Source organism: Prionailurus bengalensis, chromosome D4 (assembly GCF_016509475.1).
Source record: "Prionailurus bengalensis isolate Pbe53 chromosome D4, Fcat_Pben_1.1_paternal_pri, whole genome shotgun sequence".
NCBI lineage: Eukaryota > Metazoa > Chordata > Mammalia > Carnivora > Felidae > Prionailurus > Prionailurus bengalensis.
The window spans coordinates 43,415,529-43,428,505 of NC_057359.1; the positions used below are offsets into that span (position 1 = coordinate 43,415,529).

The window sequence follows — 12,977 nt, forward strand, 5'->3', positions numbered from 1 at the left end:
CTGAGTGGATGGGAGAATGGTAGTGCTCTGAACGGTCACAGTGATCACAGGAGAAGAAACATTTTGCAGGGGAGGGTAATGAACTGTCTGGACACAATGAGCTCGACAAACCTAGAGCACATCCAGCCGTCAGGAAGTTAGGCTCTGCAGCTCGAGAGGAGAAGCAAGAGGTCCTTAGAGATTCACAGAAAGGGACACTTAAAACCATGAAAAGGGCTTGTTATGGTTCATTTCCATTATAAAAAAAAAACACAGAACTCCACAAATTAGGCTCCCATAGAGTTAGCTCTATTAGGATTTTTCCTGAAGAGAGGTTTACTAAATAAATGAGCCTGAATAGAGATTGATGTTTAAAAGTCATTTAAAGTCAGGCATATTGTTCTAAAGTAGCTTCTGAGATTTCAGAGCAGACTCAATAATCTTTAAATGCCACTTAGGATTTGAGGTGATGGCCTCATTTCATCTGCTCATAATATATTTTTAAATGTCTCTCTTTTATTTTCTCGGACTTGTATTTTGTCTTACTTGAATATTCTAATTCCTGTGACTGTACATTATAGGAAACTTGGAAAACAGAAAAATATCAAACTACAATGGCAAGGGGCACCTGGGTGGCTCAGTCAGTTAAGCATCCAACTTCAGCTCAGGTCATGATCTCACAGTTTGTGAGTTCAAGCCCCGCATCAGGCTCTGTGCTGACAGCTCAGAGCCTGGAGCCTGCTTCAGATTCTGTCTCTCTCTCTCTCTCTCTCTCTCTCTCTCTCTGCTCCTCCCCCACTGTGCTCTTTCTCTCTCAAAAATAAATAAATAAACATTTAAAAGATATATGAAGGCAAAATTGCATAATCCAAATACCAGGAACTAACAACTCTTTCTGGTCTTTTTAATATATTTTTATATACATATGTATATGGGTCATATATGTGTCTATATATAGACACACATATATGAACTATAAAAATGATTAAATAGATATACAAACCTATGAATTTTCTCAGTATTGTGGTTCACAGTATGTTCTACTTTGCATTGAAATTTTTTCAGTTGAGGGGCGCCTGGGTGGCGCAGTCGGTTAAGCGTCCGGCTTCAGCCAGGCCACGATCTCGCGGTCCGTGAGTTCGAGCCCCACGTCAGGCTCTGGGCTGATGGCTCGGAGCCTGGAGCCTGTTTCCGATTCTGTGTCTCCCTCTCTCTCTGCCCCTCCCCCATTCATGCTCTGTCTCTCTCTGTCCCAAAAATAAATAAACGTTGAAAAAAAAAATTAAAAAAAAAAAAAAAGAAATTTTTTCAGTTGAAAATGACTGTGTCATTAAAAATGGTTCAAAGGCTTTATGTTTATGATGGCATAATATTTTTATTACATGAGCCTGTCTTAAAATTGAGGCATTCTCCTATCATGGAACAGTTCCTCAAGGTGTGTACTTTGAGAGGATGAGGTACCATGGCTTTTTCCCTCTTACACTACATGAGTCCAGAATGACATTATCCTCATCTTCTCATTTCCCCCCATGACCCCTGATGTCAGGGAGTGATAGAGTCAGGTAACTGCTGGGTGTAAGAAGTGCACGAGTGATCAGAATAGTTAAGGCAATGGAGAATGAGTGCTTTTACCCAAAAACAGACTGCTTTTTACAGCTTCCCTTTCTGATAATGTTTTAAAATTATTTTTGCCTCCTTCACCACTCCCCACATATTCAGATACATGTCTGAATACAAACACACATCCACAAACACACACACACACACACACACACACACACCAAGCCCTAAACGTAGCAAGAGCTTTTTAAAATCCCAAAATGGCATCCTTTTTTGTCATTCTTCAATATGTACACTTTGCCTAAGAAAAAGACCAAATGTCCTAAGCAATAGGTAAGCAATAGGAAGTTACGTCTAGGCCACAGTGCCTACCCTTCTGTGACAGTGTGGTGAAAGGCCAGGGCCATGACATGAACCCCTAGAGAGAGCAGAGCCCATGCACATGAACATGCATTAGCAAGACTGGACAGAGCACCATTGTTTTGATATCTTTCTGTTTTCACAGGTGCCATAGAGTGATTTTATGAGTCTTCACCATGACCCGTGCCATAGAAAGACAAATATAGCTATAGTTTTGCTGAATCCAGGTTTAGAACTCCTTGTTCAAACAAAAACAGAATTTCTAAATCAGTCCAAAGCAAAGCCCAACATCTTGAATTCTATACACACCCCCTTTTCTTCCCCCTTCTTCTCTTCTAGCCTGTTTTCTTCAATATCACTGCCTCCATTTTAAATATCATCAGCTGATAAATCAATTGGCAGACATCTGCAGCAATTCATTCTAATATTGAGGATAACAAACCATAGCTATAAATTTTTTTGGAAGAGAAGGCAACGAACTGCATCTTTGCACTTAGAAGGTGCTATAGGCATGAGTAAAGATACTAGGGTTAGCTCAAATATAACTGCAAAGTCTATTTCAATAATTTCTTAATTAACTACTATTAGATGCATATCCAGAGTTATTAGAACTTTGGAAGTTTGGAATTCTTTAAAAGATAGCTCTTTTAGAAATAAAATTTCCTCAATGACTAGACATAAGAACTATTGGAAAGAGATCAACATGATTATAATAAAAGAGAGAAAGAGACGATTAGTCTTTCCCATCCAATTGTCTGTCAGAAGAAGGCAGAAAAGAATAGGAAGTTTCTCTAACTTAGAAAAACAGGGAGAAAAGTTTAATCTTAGCACTCATTCCATTTTTCTGTTAGAGCCAAGGTATTTTTTCCTTCCTCAAATGCAGCATCCATCTTCACGAATATTGTTACTGTAGACCAGTGCACATCCATACACCAGGAAAATTTAATCCTACAAATGAGTACAAAAACTTTAGTCATACAAATAAACATAGGAAAATTTAGTCACATAAGATAAACAAGTAAACTAGTACACCAATGGTTGTCTTTTCTGGAAATAGAAATCTATCTTTTATAGCTTTGTTTCCCATGTTCTTTTAGATTTAATTTCTCTCATGTATCCTCTTACCTCTCAGTAATTTCTTCAGAAACTACCTTTATCACTCCCTCTTTCCTCCTTATTTATGATGATCTCCAGGCAGTGCTATTTTTCATCTTTGTGATCCATAGTATACCAAGCTCACCCATTTTATCCAAAAGCTTAGACTTGCTACCCCTCTAAAATGAACATATTATGTCGTCCTAATCAGAGAATGAGATTAAAATATAAGCCTTAACTTATTTAAATATAAATATCAACATTTATATTGAATATGGATATATAAATATATACCCATCCATCTATCCCAGGGATACATAGAGAATACATGAGTTCCTTCAGTATTCAAAAGAGAGACTTCCTATCATTTGTCTGTTGTCGAATAAGTGTCTTCTGCTCATGCCCTGCCATGTTTTGTCCTGGGGTGACAGCTGTGTACTGAGCTCTCTATGTCTCCCACTCTTGATAGAGGGTCTATTATACTAGCCCTTTTATCTAACACCAATTAATCATAAATCTTCCACAAACCAGGGGATTCTGCAAGAAAGTCTTGCCAATGGGAAGCTTTAGTTGAAATCAGTGAGGTAGTTTAGTGTAGTTTATTAGAGTCCATAAGGCCTCTAGGGACTTCCACACAGCCTATAATATCATTTCTTGTGCCCATTAGCCATATAGCCTATAATGTCATTTCTTATGGCTCCTTTGGCTCTATCTCTGAATCTCACATGTTTCCCATGACACTAGATATACTAACAACAGTCATGACCATCACAACCATGACTGTAATAGCAGTTAACGCAATATCACATTTTTATAGAACACAAAAAAAGATCTTTCCTATTTCTTATCTCATTTTAACTGCTCTTCCTTTGTTTCTGTAGGAAACTTGCTTTTGTTGGTAGCTGCCCACTGTATTCACTAGTTCACTGCTTTCCAAGATAATTCATTAAAATCTTTAGATATGCTGAGAGAAAAAAACCTATTTTAATAAACATTACAGAGTATTGTCGATTCCCAGGTACATACTCTTATACATAGCTCTCTCTTTCATCAGGAGTGAGACAGTAACTATAATTGCTTGGTGAGCATCTGGAAGTAACATTAATAATGATAATAATGACCTCATAGGATGTATAATTTGGGGGATTAAAGAACATTTATAAGCTTATTGTGTCACAGTTAATGATGAGGTGCCAAGTTTTCTTGCCACCACCCTTTCCAGTGGTATTTCCTGCTTGGATCAGAGAACTAATTATAGTAAACGGTGCCCTTGCAAAGAACTTGCCCCATCCTCAAACACGTGCCAGCATAAAGATACTGAATTGTTTTAGTGTTGTTTGCAGAGACAATTTACTAATGTTGTTTTGCATTTGTCTAACAAAATTTGTATAATGTAATCATTTAGTGTTTATTTTATTGTGTGTACCTTCTACTCAGAGGGTTGGCATTATTGTTCCTAACAGTGACGGATACAAGCAGATCATGCCTTATGACCTCTACCATCCCCTTCCTCGGTACGTAAATCAACCATCCTGATGCTAGAATTAGTAAATCAGCCTCTGCTTCTTTTATATATCTATGTAGATATAGATTTTGTGGGGTTTTTTTCTGTAAAAGTAAGATGGTAGACAGTATAGTTCGCAATCCATCCTGAGCTCTGCTTCTGAATAATACTGGGTTGCTCGGACTGTGAGCTTGTCATTCAAAAAAAAAAAAATTTTTTTTTTAAGATAGGATCCTATTACATTGAGGTGGACACAGTAATTCACTCTTATTAGAAAGAGTGTATGGGTTATGTTGTGTCTTTCTTTCACTCCCTTTGTCCTCTTTTGTTTCCCTGCAAAAGGACCCCAGTCATTAAAGCGCTATTGCTAACTGTTAAGCAAACACTGCCTGAAGTATTATCACAGTACCACAAATGTGGGATTCCAGATGTGCTATTACTCTACATAAGGGCTTTAAATATCCTCTTTTTTGTTCCAAAGAAATTATAGTTGTGTACAAAAAGGTGATGTTTTCCTATCTTTATTGTTCAGAACATTTAGGGGACATTTTTTTTTCTAAAACATAAAATTCCACGGGCTGTGTTTCTTTTTTAAAGTACAATATATTTTTTAACTAGAAAAAATAATGAAAGTGACTGAAGAAGTTTTAAGAGAACTTGTTCTTTATTAATATATTCATAAGAAAACGGGAGAAGCTGAAAAATATACTAGCTACTGAGTGTATGGTCTGCCACATTGGAAACAGCTCCCCAGACAGCAGAAATTAGAATCGTGCTTGAAATGACCCCTGAGCTAAGAGAGGCCTTTGCTCTATTCTCTTTGCTCACTTGGACTCCAGGGCACCAGCTGCTAGTTAGAACCCAGAGTTTAAATCTAATCGCGAGTAGTTTTCTCAATCTCAAACTAATGAAAGCCCAGAAAACAATTCTGAACTATAAAATAAAACAAAGTTTGATTGAAAATCTCCAAATACTTAATGAAATGGAATCCAAATAGGGGCTCTTGAGGTCATTTAGTTCAGCTCCCCAGAGATGCTTCCCAGTCCCATTCCTTCCCTGCAACCACACCCATATAGCCAACATTTGTAAACATATGTATTTATACAAATATGTGTATATGGGTATTTAGTGAATATGTATTCCCACATGGGTATATGGATATACATATATTTATAAAATACATATATACCAGTGAAAGCTGCCATCCAGCCTCTACTTAAATACTTCCAGTGCCTGGCAGAGAACTTGATTTTCACCATCCTAACGGTTGCATGTAGAGAGGGACATTGGATTTGTACTCTATATAGCTGTTTGGGTTTTTTTAAGCTCTTCCACTAAGGGGTTACCTCGTTAGTCAGCTACACTCCCGCTTTTCTATGACTATATTGATAAAGCTGATAAATGACTATAAAATGCTATATAAATGACTATATAAATGCTATATAAATGATTATATCATTTTGCTGGTTTGATCCAGAACCGAAGTAATATAGTAAATGCTTCTTGGGGAAAAAAGTGGAGTGAAAATATAAAGAGATTAATTTTACTGATCCAAGATTTCATTTGACTTCAGTTTCTGTATCTCTAAAATAGGACACACGTATTTGTTTGTGTGAAGACCAAATATTTTACAATAAAAGCAAAGTTGGTGTCAGGAGTGAGCAACATCAAGGTTATGTTTTTCTTGTAATGGCACTCCTACATTTCTTTCATGTCTATGATCTCTCTTGTTTATATTTCTCTGGTATAACTAATGCCTGTCTTAGGTTAAACTTCGTTTCTTATATACTTTAATTTCCCCGCAAATGCTAGAAGCCCAGTATTCTCAATGACAGATTGAAATGAGCCTCCTTAATGCCATCCTGTGTCCACACTGGCCTATCCATGCATCACAATGAGAAAGGATAATTATCAAATAAACACTATATTTCTTGCACTTCTGTTACTGAGCTATTTCTAAAGTTAGATATTCTGCTTAGTTGATAAAGTCTTAGTAAATGGAAGCAATTTCTACAAATATGTTCTTATAAGAAGTATTGAGTCTCAAAAAAAAAACCCAAAGTTGAGAACTAAGGCTCAAAAATGATTCTCAGGTGGCAGCTACATTCTGATCAAGGCAGAAGGCTTTCCTTATTGAAATTATTTAAATGGGCTTTAGTCCACAAGTGTAGATACAAGGCACAGTTACTGAGTCTTCCGATTTTTTTTCTTGCCTTCAGTCTTTGACTGAAACACATACCTAAATGTAATGTAAGAATGTAGTCTGATGAATTATCTTTAATTCATAATTAATATATATATATGTTTTCCACATCACTCTGAATTTTGAGAATTTCTTAAACACACTATGTATTTAAAAAATTAAAAGCCATCGGAATTAAAATATGTGATATGTGAACCCATTTAGTATTCTTCCAGGACGAGATTCTTGGATATGCTTTTTTTTTCCCCAAGTACTTACTGGTCCCTGTTTAAAGATATTCTAACTGATATCTTCTTTCAGCTTTTATTATACTTTCTTTAAAGCACTCAGACATGTTTTGCCTTGAAATTCCACATAACCCTATTATTATGTCAGGATTCACACAACAATTTTTCATTATATAGAACTATAGTCATATGGTGGACCCATACTATAAATTCTTAGAATAATATTAGCATCATTTGTCTTTCTGTGATCACTGGCATTGAAAAGGATACTTATTACTGTTTATGAACTTACACTATGGGTCAGGTCCAAATGTTGAGACAGAAATTAATCACTCTCACTTTAGAAGGGTCAAGGTTAGGGACGTTAGAGTACCAATTAGAAAGTGTGCTCTTTTTATGGAATCTTAATGTTCTAAGAGATTAAATGTACATTCAAAAACATATTCCCGCTTCACTGTCAGATCAAATGTAATGTGAATATGTACTTATATATTCAGCCTAATTTCATTCTGAATCAGACCTGTTATCCATATCCAGAGGGAAGCTCTCCAGAGATTTACATGGATAAATGAGAATTGGTCTTACCCTTTTAGAAGGGAGACCCTCTACAGAGCTGCTTCATTTTCTTGAAAGGGACCAGAAAGTCTCCTAAGGGCTAAACAGAGGGCCTCAGTTTCCCCATAATAGCATTTGCTTTTGTGTCTCCTGGGGAAATATGCATAGGAAAATATTGTACTTGGCAGAATGTTTAGGCTGTTGGCAATAGAGATAACAGTTGTTTCCTAGACTCAAACAGTGCAAAGAAAATGTGGAGGAAAATTCTGTTAACTGGGAAACACACATTATCCAGGCTCATACAGAAGAGCATTCAGGTTCCCAATATGCATGAATCCTACTTATAAAATAACTGATGTCTCCATGGTATGCTTGTGCAGTGTTTTTAAATTTAACTTTTCAAGTAGATCAACTTGATGACATTTTGTTTTTCTCTCATTAAAACTATATCTCTCATAACTCTAAGGGAAATCTTAAAATTCCTTAGCAATCCTCATCAACAAGCAGAATATATGTAAGAAAGACAAGCTTGGTCCCAATGTTTCCAGTTTTCAAAATTCTATATTCTGTAAATGGGGCAAAGATCTCTCTCTGCATCCAGTCCCAAATGCAGCAGAGCTATGCAGAGATCTAAAAAGCAATGGAATTCTCTTAAATGTTATTGATAATATTGTTTTTTTCTCCCTTACTAAACTGTATCTTTAGATTCCAGTGCCATCAGCCTTCCAAACAAAACAAAACCTCTTCACAATTCCAAGAGTTATTTATTAGGGGAATGCTAACTGCCAGTATCCCTCAACAGTTAGGGAACAAGATTACATTATCACCTTTGCTCCTTAGTGTATTGATGGCGTAGCTTGAACATCGGAATTGTGCTGAATCCATGTAGTCCCAAAGCTGATGATTGTAGAAGCAAGGGACGGAGTGTCTTTGGTTTGCCTTGATCTTTCATGAGCTTCTCGTACACAAGTATCCAGAAGCTAAGTAAGAAAGTATTGCATCGAAAATAGAAAGTATCAGCCCAGGTGCAAATTATTCCTGTTAATTGAGTAACCAGTTTTGGTCTTAACGAAGATATTTAAATGGGATTTAGTAAATATATATATATATATATATATATATATATATATATATCATGGTAAAATATATAACAGTATATATATGCAGAATATATATTTATAAAATATAAAATAATATAAATATTATACACAGAATATATATTTGAACTACAAGGAGAAGGACTGAATAGCCCCCGTTAGAGTAGGTTAGAGACAGCACGGATATCCCTGTGGACAGCTCTCCAAACAGTATTTCTTACATTATGTAGAGCTTCAAGGTTTACAAAGCACTGTTGCCAACATTGAATCCTTCTCTCTTACTCATCAGATTTTAGGCATTAGATGGCTCTCAGTCCTCTTGACCATAGCCTCTCAGAACCTGATTGCCCCAGTAGGCACTGGGAACGGGGTTGGTCGGAAAGGTCACTGAGGAGGTTCGGCAATGTGCATGTCTGCCCTGATGACTCCCCTTGCTTCTGTAGGTGGGAGGCCACCCCGTGGACCGCGTGCTCCTCCTCGTGTGGGGGGGGCATCCAGAGCCGGGCAGTTTCCTGTGTGGAGGAGGACATCCAGGGGCATGTCACCTCAGTGGAAGAGTGGAAATGCATGTACACCCCTAAGATGCCCATCGTGCAGCCCTGCAACATTTTTGACTGTCCTAAATGGCTGGCACAGGAGTGGTCTCCGGTAACTGTGCCCTCTTTCTTTGTTCATTAGGAGAGTAAGTCCACTCTTCCCTCTCATCGTCATGACCCCACCAGCTACCCTGTGCAGCTCCCCACTTCTCTTGAGGTGTCTAGAAGCCCACCCTGATGTAGGCACGCCCCAAATCTAGCACAGCCAAAAGTAAATGAGTAAATATGTATAGCTTCTTCAAGTTACTTCCAGAAGCCTCTGTCGCTCATAACGTTCCCTCAAGTGGCAAGGAGAGGCAAATGTCTGTCAAGAGCAGCTGAGGCCAAGTGACTGATCCTGAGTCTCTAGAAGCTGCTCGGATGATAGAGCTCAGTAGACCACAGTTTGGTTTTATTTTGTATTTCTTGTGCTTTGTCTATATCCAAAAAGGGTCTGAGTGGATTTAAATTAAAATTATGTGTATTATTCATTGAAAAGAAAGATGAAATGGAAATGGCAAAATAATCAGAATGAGGATGAAGTAGGATAATTAAAACCAGAACATTCTAGAACATTAGGGAAACTGTTGCAGCAGCCTAAATAAAACATTACTTGAGGTTTCATGGCTGCTAATGCAAAGGTTTGAAATAGCAAAAGAGATAGAAAGATGAGGAGATAAGCCACTGTGCCCTCAGCCACACAGATGGCACTTCACTTCACTACGTGGCTTTGTGGCAGCAGGATCAGAGCTTGGACATTTCCCTCTGTCTAGACTTGCTCCCAGGTGTCTGGAACCACTGGAGGTGCCATCTACATCCAGCTGTTGAATCAACTCCCTTGAACAGTTTTGACTGTGTCATATAATCAATTGGATCAGCCATGCTGCAATAATACGTGTCAACTATGATGGCTGTTCAAAAAAATGTCAATGTCCATGTGGGAGCTAGCAAAATGACTCAATAAAATTGAAGTGTTAGCAATCAAAATTGAGCACACGCTACAGTTTCTTTTCTCCTTCTTTTCACTACTTGGTTTGGGACTCGGCACACAGTGGGTGCTTTCAGGAATGCTACCTAACTCATCTAAATCTAAGAATTGAAAGTGATTTAATTTTCAGCCACCTTCACCCTAAGTAGCCAAAAATAACAAAGATTCCATGAATGGTAAGAAATGGTACAAATCCACCAGGAGTCCTTATATAAAAGCAGCCCTTTAAAGTCTCAGGTGAGAGATGAGGCAAAGTGAACAAGGCTTTGCTATGAGTCTCCTCTGTCTTGCCTTCTCCTTCCAGTGCACGGTGACATGCGGCCAGGGCCTCAGGTATCGGGTGGTCCTCTGCATCGACCATCGTGGAATGCACACAGGAGGTTGTAGCCCCAAAACCAAGCCCCACATAAAAGAGGAATGCATCATACCCACTCCCTGCTATAAACCCAAAGGTAACTCCACAGGTGCTCGCTTACCAGCCTTTTCATTGTTATGTGCATTCAGGGACTGTTTGAAACTCCTTGGAAAATTTTTAAGGATCCCAAGGTTCTTGGAAACCATATTGTGTAGCTTAGACTCTACTAAATGGACTTAACTCTTTCTAAAAAATCTTTCAAATAATTTTGATTGCAAATTGTTGTTTAAGTACTACTTATTTACATAATTCTCTCCTGGATCATAAAGCTGTTTGAAGGCCATTGCTGAAAAGTAGCAGATATATCTGCTTAGAGGGAGATACTATAGAGACATTGGAGAAATGTATAAGTGATTTACTATCCACATGTCTTGCTGTTGAAAACAATGCAGTGAATCCGAAAGTGTCTCCTTTGCTAAGCGTGAAATACATTGGGAAGCTTCATACTGAAGAAACATACTGATGAAACAGAAAGGTGTTGCTTATTATACTGAGAATTAAAACATTAATATGAGACCAGAAGCCAGAATCTTAACTTAAAATGGAAATATGGAATAAATCAGAATTCAACAGATACTACATGTAATTTATAAAAAGCAATTTTGTAAAAAGTTCTACTTAGCGAGCAAGATCTATTATAATTATACAGGGTCTCTCAGATTAGCATGCCCACTAATCTGACCTCTTTGCTGATATTGATATAGTCTGAGTCAAGGAAAGAGAAAATGCCAAAGTCACAAACCAATTCAGAAGTAAAGAACTCCTTGTGATAAACTACCTCCTATTATTGATATTAAATATGGTTCCCGGGAGCCAGGGTGGCTCAGCTGGTTGAGTGCCCAGCTTCGGCTCAGGTCATGATCTCGCAGTTGAGAAGTTTGAGCCCCGCATCGGGCTCTGTGCTGACAGCTGGGAGCCTGGAGCCTGCTTCAGATTCTGTGTCTCCCTCTCTTTCTGCCCCTCCCCTGCTCATGCTCTGTCTTTCTCTGTCTCAAAACTAAAACATTTTTAAAAATTAAAAAAATAAATATGATTCCCATTTGCTTCTGAATTTATTTCTCTAAAGATTACATTTCTCTGAAAATCAGCCACAGCGTAGCTCTTTATTCTGCGATCTGTAGGTTGCCCTTGTTGGGGGTGAATGGCATCATGAAATCTAAATGATAGAATGGAAATAAACAAACCCAAAATACCAGAAATCCTGATTCACTTTAATAACTACATCTCTCTCTAAACCTCAGTTTCTTCATCTGTAAAATGGGACTAATAATAGTAACTACCTCAGAGATGATGTATTCAAGGAGATATAGTGCAAACAGGGTGCTTAGCTCACTGCCTGGAATATAGCAAGTTTGTCCTAAATGTTATCTTCAACTCCTGACTATCATCAGCATCCTTAAATACGGGAGGAAGAGGCCCCCGGTACATCTTACGGGATCCACTTCAAATAGACAATAAAGTATTGTAGGCCTGCTAATATTACCAAGCTTAATGCTCCCTTACTGCAACAGAGCAATGGCTCACACTGTCAGATAAGGAGTCACTGACTGCGTCACTTAGTTGGAGAGGTGAGCTAGTTGTAAAATGACGTCTGCACAGGTACCCTGTTAGCGTGTCTAAATGATAGCACAACCTTCTGGCCTCAGCAGCTTCATATTTCTCTTCGCACTTTGATTTCTGACTATAAACATTCGCTGCACATAGAGCACCAGACGTGATGCCCCCCCCCCCCCACTTAAAATAGTCAATTATTTGTTAGCTCTATCTTTACCAAGCCACTTCAGAGAAAAGCAGTTTGTGGTTAACTATCAAGAATAAAATCTGGATTTTCACAACTAAGTAGTGAGTCTGGCTCTCTAAACATCATGAAAATGCTGTATAATTCTGTGGTGTATGCATATAGAGACATATTTCTTTCATCTTTACAATTATATGTCATAAAATGGTGATAGAGCTTCACTGGCTCATACTATAAAGGCAAGTATGCCTATAAACGATCCTAATAAATATGTCAGAATGGGAATCTTGGCAGTGACTTCTGTAGGAGCAGTTATGACCTCCCTCTTTCTTTTTCTCCTTCACGTTTTTTCCCCCTGCCCAGGAAGTAGTTAGGAAGCTTGTCCTGAATTGTATGGCCAATGTAAGATAAATAGGTAAAACAGTCCAATTATGGGTTGTGGACCCTAAGTTACTCATATTCCAGTTGTCAGTGAGCGTTAGGGTGGTGCTGAATGAGTCAGATATGGAAGGCAATGTTTTGTGAATTTCAGAGTGGCATTTTTGTTTGTTTTTGACAACATGGCATAGATCACACTTTGCCAAAAGGAAAAGGAGAAACAGGTCAGGATTTATTAAAGTATTGCAGTATAATTTATTGTACTTTGTGTTTGCCTTAAAAAATAAATATCACTCTATCTTT

General features: G+C 37.9%; 1 protein-coding gene across 6 annotated transcripts in view; it reads left to right on the plus strand.

The window, feature by feature from the left end:
• Positions 1-12,977, plus strand: part of ADAMTSL1 (ADAMTS like 1) — an 890,060-nt gene that overhangs the window by 674,980 nt on the left and 202,103 nt on the right. For 4 of the 6 annotated variants that reach the window (XM_043567318.1, XM_043567320.1, XM_043567321.1 and 1 more), the window contains 3 exons: positions 4,458-4,508; positions 9,024-9,228; positions 10,448-10,595. In XM_043567318.1, coding sequence (XP_043423253.1) covers positions 4,458-4,508; positions 9,024-9,228; positions 10,448-10,595 — 404 coding nt within the window. The remainder of the gene's footprint in view (positions 1-4,457; positions 4,509-9,023; positions 9,229-10,447; positions 10,596-12,977) is intronic. The other 2 variants (XM_043567319.1, XM_043567322.1) reach the window with 1 other exon arrangement.